Below are 22,187 nucleotides of genomic sequence, written 5' to 3' on the forward strand. Positions count from 1 at the left end.
CCTGCCTCCTGGCCGCCTGTGTGCCTCCCGCTCCAAACTGCAGAAAATGAGAGAATTCACCCGCCCTACTCTTTTCCCAGGAAACTGGATAGTCAGTTCCCTTAGATGCCTTACCCGCAAGGCAGTAAAAGTGTGAGCCACTGCTGCCACGAAAAGAGGGCCCCATTGGTGTCCTCACCCTTGGTGATTGCTGCTGCCCGTCCCTCTTGCGGCTTGGTGGGGAGCTAAGTCCGGGAAGAGCCCGGTTTCGGCCTATCCCAGCCCAGAACGACTGGCATGGACGGCAGGGCTGGTGAGGCCGGTGCCCCTCCAGCGGCCCTTGGGGCGGGTTTGGCAGGAACTTCTCCTCCTTCTCCAGGGTGAGAGCCCTGGAGCTGCGGCAGGAGCATCCCCAAGGCTCTGCAATCCGCGTTTCACCGCCAAGGTCGGGAGCTAATGGTGACCTTTTATTCCCTTGCTGAGGAGAGCAGCTGGTGCCCTCAAGTGGTAAATCGCAGAAGGAGAGCGGCCGGGCCGTGCGAGCCGGCCTTGGGCCGCCGGGCGCCTGCAGCGGTTCTGGCTGTTCTGACCACGCTGTTTCGCCCTTGCAGGACCAAACGCTGTGGTGATCGTGGTGGGAAGGACGTTTTTTTCCCGACGGAGCCCGGACACCGGCGGCAGGCAGACCTGGACAGCCACAGACGCTCGCAAACTTGGCCCGCCAGCCAAGCTGCAGCATCATCCTGTTCGTAGGGCCGGCTGTGGTGCCTTGACACCCGAACGTCCTTCCTTGACTGTGTTTTTGGTCAGCTGGAACCTCCCAAAAATCTCCGTGAGACTAGATGGAGCTTGCTTTAGACCTGCAGCCCCACTCCAGCGTGTGCCCCTCAGGGGCTGCGGGGAGCCACGGCGCACGACCTGGGAGCCGACTGGGGCTGATGCCGTGAGGGGATGCCCAGGAACAGCGATGCCCATCACGCAGGACAACGCGGGGGTCTTCCTCCCCCTCCTGTGCCAGTGGCTGCAGAACAGCCGGAGGGAGGGAGCCGAGGGAGCCGAGCAGCAGCTCTGCCGCTCGGCCGTCCAGAAGCTGAGCGAGTACATCCAGCTCAACTTCTCCCTGGATGAGAGCAACCTGCAGCCAGGGAGCTGTGGGACTTTGGATACGGAGATCTGCACCATGTACCTGGCCCAAGAGATGCGGAAAAATGAGGTCCTGGGCTTGAGCTTTGGGAATATCCCTGCTCTGGGGGACTATGGGGAGAAGCGTCGGGGAGGAAAGAAGAGGAAGGCGCATAAGGGGCCTGTGCTCGACGTCGGGTGCATCTGGGTGACAGACTTGAAGAAGAACAGCCCGGCCGGGAAGTGCGGGAGAGTGCGCCTGAAAGATGAGATCCTTTCTCTGAACGGACAGCTGATGGTCGGTGTGGATGTCACTGGAGCAAGGTAAGGGTGGAAAAGCTGCCACCAGGGCTGCTGCCTCTGGTGCCACATGGTGCAAGTCACCATGGATGGAAGTCTAGGAGCAGAGGTTTTGACCTCTGCTTTCCAGCCCCTGAGAGAGCCCTGGGTTCGTTCTTGAAGTCTTGTAGAAAATAAGTAATGAAAGCAAATTGATAATTAGCCTACATGTGCTACTCACACTTACACTGGAAATTTTTCAGGGGTCACTGGGTCAAAAAATTATACATCATAATCACCAGAGAGGCTCCACTAAAACAGGAGCTTTCCTGGTTTTGTATAAAACCGTTTCCTTAAGCAAAAGGGAACACAGATGCAGCAGCACTCGAAGATGTTTTTACAGGTGCTTTTTATTTTTGTTGAATTATTTCAGTTGAGGGAAGCATTTTTGACAGCTAAATGTTGTCTAAGACTTTCTCAAAGCAAGACATTTTTGTGTTTTCCAGTTTGTAACAACTTAATTTTAATAAATTCCCTTTGATTTTAATGCATTTGCTCTCTTCTGATGTCTCCTGACCCAGAAAACTTGAAATCTTTAAGAGTTCAAATCAAAAATTGAGATCCTTGCAATGATATAGATTATTCCTGTGGTGGTTGGGTTTTTTTTGTTTGGTTTTTTTTTTTGTTTTTGTTTTTTTTTTTAACTCAGCTATTCCATGCTGAAAAATCAGTTTTTGCCCCAGTTTTGCTCTTTGTGGGCTGATAGACATTACCCTTTGCAAAGGCAGAAACCTTTCTCTGCTGTAGATGAGGATGTAAACATTCATCCATACCTAAGGTTACAATGTAATGTTCCTGAGGGCATGAAATACTCCCCCTCTTGCCAAAAGGGAATTTATTTTGGAAACCAAGTCCTAGTGAAGTGATCCCAACAGTCAGTGAATGTGGCAGGAGTTTGGGCTGACTATCACTCCCAATTCTGACATAAAAGTGGCAGAATAAAAGCAGTGACACCTCAGTCTGTGGGTGCTGAGCAGCTCAGCCTTCTGTGGTTTTACATGTATGAAAACAGCCCTCTGTAATTCCTAGCTTGTGATTCAGTGGGTGCATAAATATTGGTACTGTGGCAGTATCAGTCAGTGGCACCTCCAAATTTGACAGTATTTATGGCAAGAGTCAGTTAGTTTGCTGCTTCCCCTTTGTCAGATGTCACTGTTTCTAAATACAAGGGAATTGCTTGCAGTGGGCAGCAATAATGTTGTCTTATTAATAAGAGATTATTATGCAAAATGAGAGATAATAGCCAATGAAGTAAAAAATATTTGGGTATCTGTCCTTTTTGGCCTGTCCCATAAGGTTTAATTTAGGGCTTGTTCCTTTTGGAAAGCTCTGTTATTAAACCAGCGAGCTGCAACTGCAGCTAATGTGAACCAAGTGCTCCATTTTCCTTACTTTTTTGGATATTACAAAGGCATAGTTTTGGCAGTGTGGGGCCAGTGTTGTTATTAAAATCCTGTTTTAGAATATTCTACATCCAATTTAGGCCAAAATTTAGGACATTACTTACTCAAAACCTGCTTTATTTTCAGCATCCAAAGCATCCTCACCTACTGCTGACTGCTATTTGACAAGGGTGATGTTGGTGGATGACAGTTTGGGACCTTGATGATGCTCCCAGTTTGGAGAGCTGGCTTTTGCCTATCAGGGAGCTGGCTGGCAGCTCCAGCCCCATGTTCCCACATTGCTCATCTGGAGTGCTTGAGGATGCTTTGGGAGTCTTTCAGTAGCTTTCTCCATTGGGGTGCTCAGAAGGCACATAATTCTGTCTAGCTTTATAATAGGCTGAAAGGCAATGTCAACTCACCTTCTGGGAAGACTGCTTCCAAGAAGAGGCTTTCCTAGAGTAATTCCATAATGCTGCTATGGTGGAAGTAGCAGAGCCCCTTTCCCCTTGGGTTTTCAAGGTGTTGTTGGGTCAGGACAGCACACTAAATAGTAGTTCTGATTCAATTTCTGACTGCCAAATGATTCTGTCTGAGTGAGAAACACTTCCAGGTCAATACAGGGGGCTGTTGGTGCTCTGATTTGTGGTGTGATTTACTTAGTGGAGCCTGCACATGGTCATTGAAAGTAAAATACTGCCTTAGGTCCTGCAGCACCAGGTTGGATTGAGCAAGCAAAAGCACTGCTTATGTGTTTATTCCACACCTGCCAAGTGTTCCAGGGCAGCCCCATATTGCCTGATGAAGGAGTTTTTCACACTGATGATATAGGGAGTCTTCTGTTTTATTCCCTTAACAGTGGAGAATTTGGCATGGGGGTCTCACAGCTCTGCCATTTCCCACCTCTGCAGCAGGGTTTGCAGAAGTGTTCTCACATACCCTGGGCTTCGTGTAACCTCAGGTCTAGTTCCAGCTTCCCATCCAAACCCTCCCTGTTTCAAGGGGCAAATGCAGTACACCAGAAAACGAGAGAGAAGAGGTGAAGGCACACAGTCCCTTCTGCTGGCTGTCCTATGGATGTGGTCAGCCTCTAGAGAAAGCATGGGCAGATGGCTGTAGCTGGAACAGATTGGGCAGCCCTGCAGAGACAGGGCTGTTCTGGCACCTGCCTGGTGGGCCTACAGGTCCTCATGTCTCAGAGTGGTGATGGGGTCAGATACAGTAAGAGCAGCACAACACTTCCTGGAGGAGCCAGCTGTGAGTATCACTCATCTGTCTCTCCTCACTAGGAGAGCTGAATATGACTTCTTTAAAGAAAAGTTATTTATTTAAATTCCACCTGATTTCCATGTAAACAGCAGAGATCGGTTGATTATTGCTGAACTTGTTCTTTTTTTTCTTTTTTTTCTCTTCATTTAGAGAAACATTATGCAGTAATAAAATCAAAGCTCTTTGCTTAACAGGGTATTATTACATTAGAGAGGAATAATGTAGGTGGTGTCATTTTTGGTGATGCTAGTGATTGAGGGAAAATTATTGCTCTCTTTAGAGTTAGCAAATTGTGTGTGTCTATCAAACAAAATTGCAGGGAAATGAGCTGTATTGGCATACTGAACAAAGGTTAGTCAAAACTCTGCCTATTTATTTATCTTCTGTCTGTACAACTGTATCTCCAAAATATGTGGGTTATGTTCCCCCAGACAACAACTTCCTATGTATTTTGGATCTACCCTACTCATTTTGGGCTATTACTCACTTACTGGAGGGAGGCTGTTAGTATTTCTGCAGATGACAGATAAATCTTTCATTTCTTGAACATAACTGAATGGGGCTTCATTGAACAAGTCCTGGGAGCATTGTAAAGAAGAATTGTTTTGTCATTAATATAATTCAGTTTGAAATGTTTGATTATGAATTTCATCAAGCATAGCTGAAGTGCTTGGACACAGCTACTATATACACTTAATCTTTAAAATCAGTGCTAAGTAGATTTCCAAATTCATTCTTGAAAAAAACAGAGTAAGATACATTACCAGTGTTGACAGTGTGGTAGAAACATGAGATATTATTATAATTTTGTCATTGAGAAAACCCAACCACTCCTTCAAAATATAATCTTTTTCATTGCCAAAAATTACCAAACATTGCCATATGTGGGAATAGAGTCAGAGAAGTGGCTGGCTTATTTTAAACCCACAAACTGGAGTTGCTTCCAAAAAAATGAAGAGAGAGATGTTTTGACAACCGTACCTTTGCACAGTGCTTTCTTAGTCTCTTCAGTCAGTGACCTGGGGGGAGCTGCCAAGACTCCTCCCCAGAACAGAGATGGCATGCCAGATTTCAGGGAAATCAGTTTATTTTCAAAGATGCTGAGAAAGACCTTCAGGAGTCAGGTCTGCAATGGAGAGGGAGCTTCAAGTGCTGCCACTGAAGATGAAGTTTTTACTTCACTTGAAGCTGAGGACTTTCAGTAGAGCCAAGTTCTTTTCTGAATGCTTGCTGGTACTGCACGTTACGTTCATGCCTCCAGGGTAGCTGGAACTATGAAGGTAAAGTCCTGCTCCTCCTCACAGGTCAATGGCATTAGTAGATGTGTGATTATCAACATTCTAAGCACAGTCCTGCCTCTTTTTAAATGCTAGCAACTGATTACAGGGACAATTCAAAATGTCCAACAAAATTACAGGTCTCAAAATGTGCATAGCACTTTGTGCTGTCTGCTGTGGCAGTCATTAACAGTCCTGGGCTCTGCTGGGAGAAGTCTTGATGTTTTTTGTCAAAAAAAGAGTTCTTGCTGGTGCTGGAAACAAATCATGCAGTTCCTGGCTGTAATTTGAGACAGATTCTGCCCTGAACAGGTCTTCAGGAGGGAATCTTTGTTCCCTTGTTGCGAGCCCTGCAGACAAGGAGCAGACCTGTACCTGCAGAGCAGTGCATGTGCAGTGGGGCTGGGAGGGTGAAATCTCTTCTGTGTCTGAGAAGAGCTGCTCAAAAATCTGAGTGTGATTTGAAAACTGTTTTTTTCTGAAGAGCACACCTTTCAGGGCACTTTTTTATTGAGATCCCCTTTCCTCAGAAGTTTGAATGGAATTATTTTTAAAAAATAAACTGCTTTGCTCCTGCAATAGAAATATTTTCTTGCAGGGAGAAACATCCTTCCCTCCAAATGTGGTCACTCTTTGATATTTAAGTGCTCCAGTTTTGTATTTCCCATGGGGCACTGCTTCCTGCCATGCCATGTTGAGGCACTGTCACTGCCTCAGGAGGCTGGCTGTCCTTGCCATGACTACTTTGTACCTGTCCTGGCAGCTGCAGTTGTCTCTGGAGCATAAGCAAGGTTTCGTTGCACTGTGTTACTTGGCAGTGAGTTCAAAATGTATCCATGTGCCCCTACTGGTGTGTGGGGATGGGATACTGAGGAACCAGGATCAAGGACTGTGCTCCCTCAGCACATCAGATGCAGCTTTCAGGCCACATTTTGGGTAACAAATCCATTCCTTAGTAGGGTTGAGTGTTGGGGTGTATGAATGCCTGTGTTACAGTGGACGGGGGTGGTTCAGATCTCTCTGCCTATGATAGGATTGTGTTTCATTGAATTTTTTTGGGATTTATCTTCCTGTCAGTGCAATCTCCTTTATACATCCTTTATATTACTGAAAAATCACCCCAGGAAAACCATCACTGGTCATCACAGAAAGCTTTGTCTCACAGCACCCCCACCTCTCAGGTGGATTGACTGCTCTGTTTTACTGTGTTTCCTCACCTCCTTCCTAAAGCAAAAGTGCTGCCAAGACAAAGTGCTGTTCAGTATAAGCAGCTTCTTTGCCTGGTGTTAGAAGGGCCTTCTCTTGGTTATGTCCACAAGAAAATATTTTTGTTTTAATAGGAAAAATAATGGAAATTTATCCTGTCCCTTTGCCCTTGGCCAAGGTGCAAATATTTCTGTGGGAGCTCCTTGTTAAAATATTAACAGCACTGACTACACAGTGAAAAACAAATACAGTGGTCCTGGAGACTTAAGCCTCCAAATGCAGTCTCAGGGAATAGAGTTCTCATAAGTGACCTAAAAAATACCCCCAACCTGTTGTGGAATTGAATTAGTTTACTTTTTTATATCATATTACTGATCTTCATGCTGCTAAGTGATGGATCAGGGCATGGAGGTTGAGACGTGGGGCTTGTTATCATGGGGAAGGGTGAGAAGCCTGTGCTGACATGCCCTCCAAGCTGCCTGGTGCACGAGTCCTGAGGATGGAAAATAAGCAGCTCATGAGGATTTTGGTTGAGTGTTTTCTCATCCAGTTGAGCTGCTTTGAGCTGGGATACAGTGAATGTGTGCTGAACCTGTGCAAAATGAGAGAAAGCCTATGCATGTCTAACATTTGCAAGGCACAGCCTAAGTCTCACTGTGCTCCTGAAGTCTGGAGTATGCAGTCCGCTCTGAAGCATGGCTGCTGTATTTTACACTGATAGTGGATATAAATCCCCTACTTGATTGTGGGTATGAATTCCTCCCTCTCCCTTAAAATATAGCTGTGGCCTGCAATTCCACAGGCACTCTGCTGCCTGCTCCAGAGCTAGCATCCACATATAGCAGGACTAAGAAACTAAGAAAGACATGCTTTTCTTTCTTTCTTTTATGTTTCCTGGAAGGTATGAGCAGACTTAGCCACACGTGTTGAGAAATAAATTGCTCTGAAGAAATGAGCTTTATTCCAAATCCTCTCTTAAGAGCCAAAGTCTTAAACAGAAGGTCACTAATCCCCAGACTCAGCAGAGATCATTTAGCTGGTTTGTCCTCTTTGCTTTATTAATCTGAGCGTGTGTTCACTCAGTTTCTCCTCCTCACCATCCAGTTGCTGCCGTTCCTCTCAATGTCCCCATGCCAAGCCTCTGTGGAGGCACAACCTATTCCCTTGTAGCAATGGCCATTAGCAACATCCCATCACTACAACTGCCTCCTCAACAGACTTTATGAACTCCTCATCTGCCTCAAATTTGCATCTTATTTATCTTCTTGCTCAGATGAGTTTTATCTAAACCCCATAAAAAGGATGGAAAGACTTCCACTGATTTAAATAGCTCACATCCTCCATGTGTTTGCATGTTTGTCCAAAAATTTAGGGATCAAATATGCCTGTCATTGCCTTCCACATAGTGTCAGCATCAAACAACAGAGCTGGCCTCTCTAGAAATTGTGATTCCCCAGAAGCATTCACGTATAACTAGGCAACATCCTGAGGGTCATCTGCCAAAATGGCTTGCAGCTCAGCCTCTGCACACTTGCTTTTCAGAGCCATTGCATCAGGCTTGAAAAGACTTGGACAGAGGTTGGTGGTGTTGCCTTAGGAGTGTAAAAACTTCAGAGGTTATAGAGAGCGGTTTTTCTGTGCTTTGTGTTTGTTTTAATGATCTGTGAAAGTTCTGATTAGAAATCACTGCCTTGCTGCCCAATGTATAGCTGTGCCTCTCCATTTAATTTGCTTTTCTGATCATGCTGTAATTACGAGAGAATAAGCCCAGTGTTTGGGAGGGAGCTTTGCCCTCTCTGCTCTTCCCTCTCTGCTCATCCACTGTGGGAACAACCTGTTTTGGTGAGTCAGCCTTGTGCCTTGTCATTTACCCTGATACCAAAGTGCCAGCAGGATCCCTTTTATATCCTGAGTGGGATTTTCAGCCTGACACACAGCAAGCATCCCATGCTCTCAGGTCATCTAGAAGTACAGTCAGGATGCAGCAGAACTTAGCTAATTGGCAAACTGCTGGAATGTGCAAAATAAGCGTCGCTTTTTTCCACCACTCAGCCAAGTAACAGGTGAGGCCTTAGCCACAGCATCAGTCATTTTCACAGCCTCTCCAGCAGTGCATTGCTAGCACAGAACAGTGTTTCAGCCATCAATAATTAAAAATACAGATGTTCAAAGACACAAGCAAGGAACATTCTGTTCCCATTATTCCTTCTCTTTCTATAATGTTTGTGCCCTTACACACCAGTTTGCTATGTGCAGTCATTCACAGCTTCTTCTAAATGTAACTAAATGTAAATGTGTCTTTCTCTTCATGTTCTGGGAGCCCAGAATTTTGCACAAAGCAAGCTGGGGGCCAAGGACAGATTTTCTTGAGACGGAAGCTCTGAGCTGCTGTAAGAGGAAGACATGACTGGAGCCAAGTTACTGAGTGGCAGTGAGAATTCTGGGAGGTTGTCCTTTTCCACCTGTACTGATTGATATGCCATGAGCCCTGGAAAGGCAGAGCTTCTCCAGTTCTCATTCAAATATTTTTCCTTACAGCACTGGGCTAAGTGAGCAGCATTCTCATTCTTAAATGTGTTTTGGGGCTGCTCTGCAAGCAGGCTATGATTATGATCATATGAACCCTCTTACCAGCCTCTGGGTGTGATGTTGCTGTCCTGGAAGATGGACTAGAACTGAACTGTGAGCCTTCAGAGCTAAAAGCTTTAACAGTGATGCCAGATTAAAACCACTTATCCCCTGTCACTGAGAATCTGGCCTGGACTGGAAAGCACAGGAGCAGGGAGGGTTGAAAAATGATGAAGAGGAGACAGTTCCACAGTCAGGGGCTCAACATCAGTCTCAGAAAGATGGTTTGTCAGCATGAACCTGCCATCTATGGACATAAGTGAGAGGATAAATACAATAAACATAGGTGAGATCAGCAAAGAGACATGTATACAATCACAGAGACAGCTGTTGCAGTGGGTGGCTTTTGGGATGGGATTTTTTTTTTAACATGGAAAACTCATTGGTTTTTTAGCTGATGTGACACTTGCCTCCAGCTCCAAGCAGTATCACATGTTCCTTGAAACTTCTTTTTCTGTTTCCTTCTTATCAGATGTAGGCTAAGAGGGGAAGGGCATATGTATCAACTACAGACTCTGCAGTATTGCTCATTGTACTTGCTTCTTTCTCTGGTAAAATGTATGATGTTCAGTAAGATCACCTGAGCCTCCAAAGGAAAACGTGTTTAACAGACGAGTAGCAGGGACAAGATAAGTTGTCAGTCACTGCCACAAGATTTAGGGCAGTTCAAGAATGCTTGTACCTTCCAAAACAGGACAAGAGTAAGGCAAATGGTGATTATTAGCAGCAAACTTCACCCCAGAGCATCCAAGACTCAGGAATCCTATCCAACTGAACCCTCTTTAACAGGAATGTGAGAAACTAGAGGTAGATGGAAAATGGATTCAGGCTTTTTCAAAATAAAACAGAATTGTTGAAACATGACTGAAAGAGATTACTGTTTCAGCTGATGCCTAAGACTTATTTCTATCGTTTAACAAGGTGACAAGGTCTGGTTTTAACCCTTCTCCATAGCAGATGTAGATCATCCAGTAGATCATCTGGATATCTCCAATGTAGATATCCAGATGATCTTTAAAAAAAGCCTAAAAAAATCCAAACAAACAAACAAACAAACAAACAAACCACCCTGGAAAAAGAAATAATTTATTAATATAGTAATATCTTTGACTTGTGTTTCCTATGGCATTATTTGATCACTGGAATAGGTTCAGACTAGCAGGGTAACAATTTGATGAAACAAATGTCAGGGAAATCTTCCTTCCCATCCTCCTACACTTTGACTAGTGTCTCTTTTTACCATCATAACTAAAGAATTACTAAGTGCTTGCCAATTTTCATAGCCTGGGCTATTTTTATTCTAGTATCAAAGAGAAAAGCACAGATATGTGCTACCCAGTAAACTTTGTGGTACCATCTATCTGAATACAGAGCCCTAGGCTAGAGGTTGGGGAATTCCATCTTGAAAACTTCTGGATGACAATTGGAGCCAAACCAGCGTGTGATGTTCTTACTGAAAATGGTTTCTAACAAACACTAATTGTTCCGCTGAAAACAACATTTCATGTTTTCATCTGTGGAAGAGTTCTATTAAAACAGATTTTTCTCAGTTTCCTCTAGAGGGCAATGTCATATAAATATTTAAAGCAATTTCTGGGTTCTGTCAACCAGGAATTTTAGCCTGTCTTATCTAGGAATTTGCAAGACAGCAGTGAAAATTGTTTCTTTACATGCTTTTAAGATGTGTATATACATAATATAATCTGATTATCGGGCTTGTAGAGTGCAGTAGCTAATCCCTTTAAGAAGCAAGAAATATGTGCATTTTGGGTAGATTTGGCTATTCTGGAATGTGAAGAGGGAACTGCTGATGAAGACTTGACTCTCTTCTCTGCCTGTGCAGCTTCAAGGACTTCTAGGAGCTGCATGTGACAATGTGACAATTGTAAAAAAGATTATAATCCAGTCCTCTAGGAATGAAGTTACCGGTTGTAGTTTATGTCAGTAGCTGGAACTTCAGAGCAGAAGATAAATCTAAATACCAAGTCCAAATGGTTTGTAAGACCTAGAAAACAGAAAGGTATTGTGTTATTATTTATTTCTGTAAGAATTTATGCATATATTCCTGGGTTCACTGCTTGTATGGCTTGTTTGATAGATGTCAGTAACAGCAAAATTTTCAAATTATTTGTCCATATAAACATCTGCTAAAATTAGTATGAATCAAAGGTGGTCACTCTGGACCTTAGTAATTTAATTTAAGGGATATTTTTAGTCACTGTAGTATAAAAATGGTAACTATAGATAAAGGCTGTTTTGTTTTCCTTCAAGCTCAGGTGTAGGATTTGAAACACATTTCCATGGGAATAAATTTCTTTTTCGTCACCTGTATCATTACCTTCCTTTCTTCTCCCAAACTGACATTAGTAAAAGAAAAAATTGCTCAGGACATTGCAATGTGAAAATGGCTTTAGGGAAATAGTGTTACAATTTAGTCTCCTTTCCTCTCCTGATGGCCACTAGTCCTTTGGAGATTCACCATAATGGCCTTAATGGATTATTTTGCAAATCCTGTACATTTACTGTATTCACATTTACTGAATTTGTGGGTTAACGTTCTTGAAAAAATATTTTTTCCAAAATAGTAGCGGGAAATCTGTAGGTTCTCTAAATGAATGAAACTGTTAGTTTGTTTTTCCCCAAAAAGGAAACACAATTAATTGAAGTAAAACACTTATTCCCCAAAGTGCTTTATTTTGAAAACAACGGCCTGTGAATAAAAAATGCAGTATTTGATTTGCTTCAATGCCAGCAGGCATTAGGTAGCAGAGCAAGATTTGCCATCTACTTTTGAGTAAGAAAATCTGAGGCCTTCTGTAGGTTTTAAAAGCTTAAATAGGTGAGAATTGCTTTTTAATTATTGCTGCTGGCCAGGCAGGACTTTTTCTTAAACTCTGCCTCAACAGAAGTATGATAAGCAGTTTGCAAATGTTAAGTTCCTGGGAAAAATTTTTAGAGACCCTAGAAGAAACGAAATATTCTTAGTTTCATTTCGCCTGCTGGATGAGAAGCTTCATGTTTGAACCTTATATTCATCACCACCTTCATTTAGGGCTTGTAGTTTAGATCTCTGAATTAGATGACAGTTTAATGCTTAATCGCAGGGGGATTTTTCCTTGCCTGTCTGGAAGGAGTTTGGGGCTGTAGGTGTGTGGGAAGGTTGGCTCACCCTGGGCTGGGATCTCTGTTCATGGGTAGCCCAGGGAATATCACACCTCATGGCTGCAGGTACTGAAGGAACCACCAAGGCTCAGAGCTTCATCTTCTCCTTTGCCCCCTCTGCCTCCCTTGCTGGTGAGTGCTCTGCAGTGCAGCTTTCCTTCTGCTATACCCGATGTTTCTGACAATTCTGTAACACCCTGGGCTTTGCTGGAATGCCTTCCCACACCAATTTGCCTCCTAAATTTGCATATCTGTCCCAACAATACACTAAATAGTTGACTCCTGATATGGTTTTCTGTTATGGCCTGCATTTGGAAAGTAAGTGGTATATACAGCACAGCAGAAAATTATTTAGCAATCCAGTTTCATCAGGATGAACTATGTGGTTAAAATAAATCAAATTTCAATAATTCATCAGTTATGCTACGGAGAAAGAAATAATAGTTAAAAAAGGTGTACAGTTGCCAAATGGATTAGAAGTTAATGGCTGGTGAGTGGAATTCTAAATCAACAAGGGTTTACTACAGGGTTCTGCCTTTAAAAGAACTCTATATTAAATAGTGGATGAGAAAAGTGGAATATCAGTGCTTTATAAGAATGAATTTGTGGCTTAAATGCTTTATCTGATGACCTGAGAAACAAATTATAAACTGTGGAAATGAATTTAGGGAGCATCATCATTAAGAAAAAAGCATGCAAGTTAGAGAAGTAAACATCTCTCTTCAGACAGCTAGATTTCAGATGAGCTTCAAAACAAAAGAGGTAAATGAAGAGAGTGTAGAAAAAAATTAGGATGGAAGAAGGACTTAGAAATTCATTAATCCTGGCTGGATGAATAACAGTCAGAAATGTTTTGTCTAATATGTAATTAAATTAGATATCATTGTCTGTTAAAACCATCCAGCCATCTCTAATAACCAAAGAAACCAATCCTGGGTCCAGGTGCTAGCTCCCCTGAGGTTTTCCTGGCCTCAGGGATATTCTCTCATTTAATGATAGTATCAATAATAGTATTAAAGAATATGAAAAGTAATAGTCTCCCTTTTTATATAATCTTCAACATGCAGAGCAGCACACCTGGGATCCACTGTCCATGTCCTACATCAGGGGAATCACGCGTGACTTTGCAAAGCCAAGTGAAGATCTCCTCTAGATTAAAAAATGTCATATACTGTGCTATATATGGAGTCACAAGCTGGTGTAAGAATCCAGCATGAACCCAATGTAAAGAACTAGTTTAAATTCCATGTAAAGTTTTGACTTCTTCACATTTTAGTGGCATTTGCTATTTGCTTGTAGCTCATGCTGCTCTCTACAGTAAGCTCGTGCTGGTTCCACCTTTACCTTCCATTTCTCTTCTGCATGCTTCTATTTTAAATCATTGACTTGTAAATTATATTTTCATAAACTGTCTATGACTTAGAGCTATGTATCTACCTCCTGTCAGGGTCTTACAGCCTAATGGATAGCACGTGTGGACTTAAGAAGTGTTGGGTCCTGGTCAAGCCTTTTCCCCACGCTGTGAACAAGTCATGGTCCCAGTGACAGGGAGGTGATGACAGCAGCTCACTTTCTGCAGGTGCTTGAGCTCTCGGGAGGAAAAGCACTTTATTAAATGCTGGGTTTTATGGCAGAGCATTTCTTTCCAGGTACTTGCTTGTCTGGTTCAGGGTTATAAAGTCAGAGTACCTTCACAAGGGCTAAAATTCGTTGAAATACCTGTTTCTGCAGAAGTACATTTGAGCAATACACATAAGCTCTAACTTAGAAGATACCTGCCTGAATTTAGCTATTATCCAGTTTTCCCAAGTATCTCCAAGAGGTTTCAGTGTACAAGAGCATGACTTATTTACCTGTAGAGTTTCCTAGAATAATGACAGAATGGCAAAACTGAATTCTGTTTTTCCAAGGCCTTAATGCCAAAACCCTTGTCCTTTCCTGTGCCTAGTGCTTGCTTTGTGGGGAAAAAAAAAAAATCCAAAACCAAAACAAAATAAAACAAATTCCTTCAGCCTTGTTTTTGTTGTTGTGATCTAGCCAACACACAGCTGAAGTCTGATTTCCAGATACAGTAATTGAGATTTTGAGATTTTGGACAGAGAATGTCCAAAGCAAAGCCTGCTGGAGCTGCCAGATTTCTGGTTGGAGTGCTTGCTCCAGTTTATAAAACTTTGCATATTATACCATACCTTGTTATCTTTTAGAGCTGAAATAGTGAAAAAGTCTCACAGGGCTAAAGACTTAGGATGGAGGTTTATTGAGGAAAAAGGGGCCACTTTATGGCTTTATTGGGGAAAATATGATTAAATTATTTCCTGTTTAACACAACTCTTATTTTGTGAGAACTTCCTTGCAAGTATGAACAGGCTAATTGGGAAGTTGAGGAGGAACTGGTATCAAAGATAAGTATGTGAGAAAAACAGGGTTAAATATAACCATATTATTTCATTGCATGGCAGACACATACTGGGAGCAGCCTGGTAATTCAGGGGCCATTCCCCTACCCCAGCTCCCAAACTTTACCCTCTCTCACAGTCACTTCACATGTCCCCCTTGCTTTGTGGTCCCAGTTTGCTAGTCAAGGAGCCCATGGGATATGTGCAGGAGTGGTGTGGGAGTTTCAGGTGCAGACACAGGGAGGAGGTTTGTATGTAATCCATGGAATAGTTTCTGGGGTTCCCCAGGCTCCTTTTCTGAGGACTTACTTGGTGCATGGAATGGGACAAAAAAGTGAATGTGAGGTTGGGCTGAGAGTGTCCTTTTTTTGGTTGCATTTTGCCATGTGCTCTTTCAGCGGCATTCATCAAAGTAACCTGGAAATTGTGTCCTGGGGAAATAGCTTGATTGAATATAAAAGTTTTAAACTTGGCATTGCTTTTACTTTTCCCCAAGTTGCCTGCATATTGGAACTTTTAACCTTTAGATTGTGTCAATTTATGAAAATGCTCCTGCGTCATTACTAAAGCTTGATTTTTTGTTTCTTTTCCTTTCAATTGATGGCAAAATCTGCTCCTGATTTACGATGAAGGCTTGGAACCTTACCAAATGAAAACGTGAAGCCAAAGAAGAGCATTTATTTGGGATACCCCTTCTTTCTTAGTAGAATCAAAAGGCAAACTATTTTTCATCCCTTGTAAAGTGGTTACGTATTCATTGAGAGGGAAGGAAGTGAATCCCAAATGTTAGGAAATAGAAGAGCAGTTTCTGATTTTCATATGTGTAAGCATTATGGCAAGGCAAATTGATTAACTAAAGAGGGGATTCTTGGTTTATGACCATGTAAAAGGAGAATTGAAACTTCAGGATGTGTTCTCTAAAATGGTCAGCTGCCACAGATTGGTCCAGAAGAAAACATCACACCTAAAAAAAAAATTAAAAAAAAAAAAGAGCTAAGGACTAGTCATAAATCTTCAATCCAACAAGATTATGAGATAGCCTAGGGAAAAATCCAAAAGGGATCAGAAATCCAAGAAGGATCCTGCCCATGGAGCGCATAGGAACAGCGTCTGAGATTTGCAATCAGTACCAGATGCTGCTGATACATGGTGTGGATCTTGTAACAAAGAAATGCTGGACCAATTCAGCCCAAGCAGGAAGTCTTGCAGATTAAATTTGTATTAGTTGGAGTCTGTAGATTGCTTTAGCAAGCAAAATTGAGCCTGGGTGTTAAGATGATCTGGATCAAGAAACCCAAATTAGGTTTCCTCCTTAAAGAGGAATGAGCACATTTTGGCACCAGTTTTCATAACGGTTTTAGAAAGAAAATATTTGGAAACAGATACAGTGTGTTTCTGTATATTAAATCCAGTCTGTGAAATAAAGCTTTCTCTGACTGCACAGGATGGTCAGAAGATTCCTGGAACAAAATCTCCCCTAAATTTTATGTGTGTTTTAAGGAAGACTCTTGAAACATTAATAAGTGGCGAGTGGATAGCACATTCTGATATGTGCTGGGAAGTACGTACAGATGAAATGCAGGACGGTTTGCGATGTTTAAAAAGCAAACAAGATCTGGGCTTTCACTTGGAATATCATAAGGATCACAGCCTATTACATTAATGGAAGTTATTCTAGCATAAAATGAAAGCCACAATCTCTGCAGCCCTGGGCTAGGACGCTGGGGAGAGTAATGTAAAATGACTCCAGGGTGGAGTACAGGTTGCTGGAGGGGGCAGCCTCTGTTGTAACCTACATTATTTTTGTAGTTAAAGAGAAGGGAAAAGTGTTACTTTGATAGGAAATCCTAGTGAGCAAGCACATATAGGCAATGAATTGGGAACTTTGGAAAATTAATCCCTGAACTGAGAGCCTTTGTAGCCCCACCTGCTACACAAGTCCTGATAGCTGGGGTGCTGAGGTGCTGTGAGAGCCTAAGCATCCTGCTGGGTATTTGCAAGGGGGTAAAACACTGTTCCCTGGTCTGCTCTGAGAACACACAGTGCCAGAACTTGTGTAACTCACCTTGAGATGCGTTTGAGGGTTGGTGCACTCACGGCACACTTCTTTAGCAGAAGGTCTGGCCTTGCTACCCCTGGCCCAGCATTATCCTGCAGTGGAGGTAGTGATGGGCTGGGAACTGGCACCAGCCCTCCTCTCCATGGCCCTTCTTCTCTCTCTTGTCTTTATCTTATGCTTAATCTTCCTTGTGCTTTTTCTGGATGTGTGGTCATGTTCCATTTTGTGTCATGGCTAAATCACTTCCAACACTGCAAGTGAGGGAAAGCGGGATGAGCATCTGGAGGCACCATCCTGGAGCAGATTGCCAGCAACACCTTGATGGGCTAGTTGCTAGTTTTGGAAATCCCAGTATGAGACCTGAACAGTCACAGGTGTGCAGAACCCTTCCAACCTGCAGCAGTGCCTTGCTACCTCCAAATTTGGGTTGGTGGGTCTGAGGTACATTTTAACCCCCTCTGTTGACCCTTTGGGATTATAAAGAGATGTACATTGTGTTTGGTGTAGATAGGGAGTATTCAGATTGCTGTTCTTCTACAAAAGGAAAAAAACCCCTGTGATAGCTGCATTCCCCTAGGCTTCTGAGCATCCCGTGCAACATTTTACACTTAGCAGAGCGTAGTGGAGTTAAAAATAGTTCTTGTTGTCAAAATATTTCTTGGTAGTAAAAATGTCCTTAGGATACTTAGTGAAGTGGTAACCTTTGGACAGAACAGGGTAAGGAAAAATCAGAACATAGTCTGTAATGCTTGGAGGGGGGATAAAGTTTGTCTTAATTGCACAATATGGGAGAAAGTTTAAGAGCAGAGAAAAGTGCCATCACCTTGAGGAAGGAAAGAATGGAATTTAAATGGAAGTCTAAGAGTGAGTATGTAATGTAAGATACTATATCTTCGTTAAGTATTTTTTCCTTTGGTATTTGAAAGTTTTTCTGGGAGAAAATGTCTGACTGTGTAGTGGATGAAGGTCTTGTTGGGAGTCTTTGAATTCAAGGCAGGGTAAAGCCTGGCTTTTCACTTTCTATTTGATTTTAGAGGGTAATGCAATTCTAAATTTGGCCTGCAAGTTGTAATTTCTAAAAACAAGCTTAGATACATGTTTCTACCCTGGGAAAAAAATCACTCTTAGTGATAACAGATTGTTTTGAGCAAATGCATGTTCCTGTGTAGAGTCTCAGAACTGGGCCATACACTGTAAAGAAGTGAATGTATTAAGAGAACAAAAATTTGAATTAAAACAGAGGACATTACTGAGAAAAATGCATACAGTAAATAGGGATTCTAATGTGACAGACAGCTTGATTATTTTTTTCATTCTAGTAACTGTATGTGGAATTAAATGTAGTAGATAAGGCAAATTGCTTAAAGGCTGTGTGATTTCTGGCTTATTGCTCTCTGTTTTACTTCAGCAGTAGCAGTACATTTCCTTATATCTGTTTTCTGCTCTCCAATCTGAGCTATTGCTTCACATTTTGAAATTAAATGCAGTATACTTAATGCCGTATATATCACCACTGTTGTGAACTATGTGATATCGTATTGTTCTGGCAGTACAAAGTTACCTGAATTAGAGAACTGCTGGGTGAGAAGGCTTTATCACAATTTAGTGTAGCCTCTAAATAAATTCTACAAGCACATAAGGGAAATAATTTAAAAAGTGAGGTCAGAGCTATATAGTGTAGATACATTGCATCATGGTTTGGAGTTTCATGGAATATTCTCTAAAAGTGAGTAGTTTTTAATTTATATAATTGATTTTTAAAAATACCAGCTTATAAATAAACTGCAAATGCATAAAATCATCTTTAATATGATTGCTTACTAAATATAAGTATTTCACAAACAACTCTCTGCCCTCAGAGCTCAACCTCTGGCTAATGGAGCATATTTTGAAGATCATATTCCAGAAAGGGGCTTGTGGGGAGCAGTGGGAGGGGGTTATCAATACACATCTGTACATTACAATGTAATGTACAAGTCTATACATTACAAACTACTGACTGTATTTTAAGTGCTATAAAAATAATAATTATGAACAAGTGAACAGAAAAATAAAATTGAGAGGTTCAATTTCTTGACAGCTCTCAGTAGAGTTTCCAATGGATTGCTATCCATATCTTACCTAAAAATCCCTGCCTTCTGTTGTGGAAAATATAGTAAGGAATATAGATGAAAAGCTTGCTGACACACACAGACAGGGCATCAGAATGTCTCCCAAAAATCAGTGAAAAAGCATCTAATTTGCTACTATTTGTATGGTGGCAGGGATAAGTGAGTGTTTACAAATAATTCTAGTTTAGGTCTTGTAAAGGCCTGTCTGCCTGCAATTTGCACATAAAACCCTAGTAAAGATTAAGGGCTGGGTTGTTTTCCAGCCAAACCTGGAGCTGCTTGGAATTTTTTTGGTCACTGGAATTGTTCTGCACACCCCATGAACTTGCAGCCAGCAGAAAAAGATGAGGGTGTAACTCCCAGCTGAGCTCTGGGTGGCTCTAGGGGGGCATGCTGGCTATGGGCTGCGGTATTCAGCTCTCCAGGGCTGTTTAAAGTAGTTGTGTGCTGGAGCCATTAAACTTGCTTTTTTTTTTTTAAAAGTCAAACCAACCCAAACTACTGTTGTGCTTGTGTGCAGAAGAAACGGAGAGGGAAAGGTTTTCTCTGTGGCAGTCCTCTCATAGTGTAAGAGCATGTGGTGCAGAAATGGGGCTTTCTGGAGGCGGTGGTTTCAGAGGCTCAGGAAAGTCAGTGGCCTGGATGCCACAGATTGGCCGAGTGAACTGTGAGGAGAGCCACGCAGAGATCAGGGAAGGGATTTTTGTACTTAAAATCACAGCTGGGAGCAGAGTGTGGCTTTTGCAGTCCTTGACTTTGCCATGGCATGCTGGATGCCCATGCAGTATTAACCCTCTTTTGTGTTATTTTTGTGGTTTTTGGCTAAGTCCTGAAGTTTGTTGTTTGTTTTAAAAAAGAAATGGAACATCATGTTGTTGTTCTGGCTTATACGTGGTCCTGGATGCTTATTGTGTTTTTAAAGGAATTTCTTTTAAACATACACATTCATTTTGATGCTCATTAGATCCACAAAGGTCTAGGATCCTGGGAAGGTGTAACATATAATTGACTTAATTTCTCTGTGTTGTGTGTCAGGGATGGCAGACATCTGGTGCCCAGGACACAGCAGTGTTTAGAGAATGCAAATGTCTGTGACTGTTGTAAAGAATAAATGTTTCTGGTGCTTCCAGCTTCTGCCAGTAATGCTTGAGATAAGGCAAGGCTTAAGAATGGTTCAGTTTAAGGTACTTAGGAACAGAGCTAGTAAGAATTTTCCTCAGTTGTTTCCTCAAAGTGTTAACTTCTCATACTCAGACATTAGTGAAACTGATTTTAGTGACATTTAGTTTGTACAAATGCAGCCCTGTGGTGATTTGTGCTATTTGTTGTTTTTCTGAATGTGAATCAAGAATTTATTTGTACAAAGACAATCATAAGGAAAGAGCCAAAAATAACGGCAGTCCCAAAATGCCATGCAGCATTGCCCCTGTGCTGTTGGCATGGGATCCAACTGCACCTTTATTAGCTAAGCACTGAAGTGATTTTTCTGTAGCTTTCTTTTGACTGCCTTGGGAAATGGTTTCATCAGTCCACCTTCCTTAATTTTCTTAATTTTTCATTTTTGTACTCCTGAAATTCAAGCTAGAAATTAATTTGATGCCCAACTCTGTGGGGCAGAAGAGGATGATCTGTGCTAAGTAGTTCTTCTTGCATATGTATGAAGCCAATTTTCTTTAGACAGATTTCTTTAGATAAATCAATGCTTTATCTTTATAGAACTGTATGACTCAAATCCTGTTTTGGCTTATAGCACAACAGATTACTTTGAAATGCACAGCTGCGTGTATGTGCGTAAAATATGTAAATGCTATCAATATTCTTTAAACTAAAAGCTAAGAAGATTTAGGGCCCAATCCCCCAACTTTCAGTGGGATGTTGGCTCCTAAACAGACCTAGAAAAGCCCTGAACAGCTGTTACCAAGCTGGAAGGTTCCTAATAGGTCTAGACTTTCCTGATGCCCAAGAGGCAGTTTCTGTGCTCTCTTCCAGAGCACTTCAGTCTTGCTTGAGCAGCTCATCTGTCTCCCTGTGCCATGGGGACCCTGCATGCCATTTCCCTCTCCACTGTGCCTCCTCAGGCCAGTCAGGAGGGGAAACCATCTTCTCACTCCCTAGGCTGCTTCTGCCAAGGTTGCAGGACTTTGTATTTTACTTTGCACTTGAATAGGAAATTGGGTCATATTTTGTGGCCCATAGGATAAACATTTCCTGGATCCTTCTGGACTTCCAGGTATGATAGGGGATTGTGCAGAATAGCTGTTGTGGTCTCTTTTCTTTTTATAACTATAGCATAAGCAGTTAGTGACACCAAAGGAGGCATTCCAGGGTGTGATTCCTGCTCCAAAACTCTTTTGTATTATTATAATAACCAGGTCGTGGGCAAAACACAGTTTCTGGGTGGGGATTCAGAACAACCTCTCCGCCCACATAATATCCTGAATTTTGGATTCTGTTTTGCACAGAGGAATACATTCAAAGAAGAGGTGATGGGAAGGCCTTGGGCAGTAGTTGTCTGGGAGCTACTTATTTTCCTAGCAAAATAATGCTGGTAAGCATTTCCCTCCTCTTGAGCAGAGGCTATGAAATTTGCTGTCCATATCCTGAATGAACTTCCCAGCCCCTCTGCTGCTCAGAGGATGGATGCAGCCATCACAGCCTCCTTTCACTGTGCTCTAAACCTGATCTCTGCTTTTTAAATGAAGGAGCTTATGAGGTGTTTTTTTTTTTCCTCAGGAGATGTCAGGCCATGAATCATGGTGGGAAGGGAGGCATTTCCTGGTTAGCAGTGTTGAGCCCCAGAAAGACGCACATCCCAAGGATTGAAAGCTTCCCTTCGGGTTAGTTCTAGGTATGTTAACTATTGGTGTGTTTCATTTTGGCACCTAATTAACTGCCTGTGCTTTCTGGGAGCTGAGACACTGACATCAGGCCATGCATTTTGCTCCAAGGAACACAGTTCAGAGGCTCTTCTGTCTCCTGGACTCCTGTCTCCCTCTAAACTCATGGAAGGTTGAACATGATGCTGAAAATCCTGAAAAACAGAAGAGATGGTTATTTCTGTGCAGGGTAGTACTTCTGGGAGCCAGAACTGCTGTGAGCAAAGCTAAGCCGTTAAAAGATGGCTTGACTACAGCATGGGACTCAGCAGAAGAATTTAATCCCTGTCCATCTTGATTACAATTGTGATCTGCTCACTCCTTGGGTAAATATAGTTATTACCCCCCCCCCCCTTTTTTTTGTTTTTCTTTTCTCAGTTA

At 42.3% G+C, this 22,187-nt stretch overlaps 1 protein-coding gene across 1 annotated transcript in view; it reads left to right on the forward strand.

Moving 5' to 3' along the window:
• PDZD2 (PDZ domain containing 2) overlaps window positions 1-22,187 on the forward strand; it is a 201,890-nt gene that overhangs the window by 63,686 nt on the left and 116,017 nt on the right. Inside the window, exon 2 of the mRNA XM_058827058.1 lies at window positions 591-1,425. Coding sequence (XP_058683041.1) covers window positions 947-1,425 — 479 coding nt within the window. The 5' untranslated portion in view covers window positions 591-946. The remainder of the gene's footprint in view (window positions 1-590; window positions 1,426-22,187) is intronic.

This window comes from Poecile atricapillus, chromosome Z (genome assembly GCF_030490865.1).
Source record: "Poecile atricapillus isolate bPoeAtr1 chromosome Z, bPoeAtr1.hap1, whole genome shotgun sequence".
In the NCBI taxonomy this organism is placed as follows: domain Eukaryota; kingdom Metazoa; phylum Chordata; class Aves; order Passeriformes; family Paridae; genus Poecile; species Poecile atricapillus.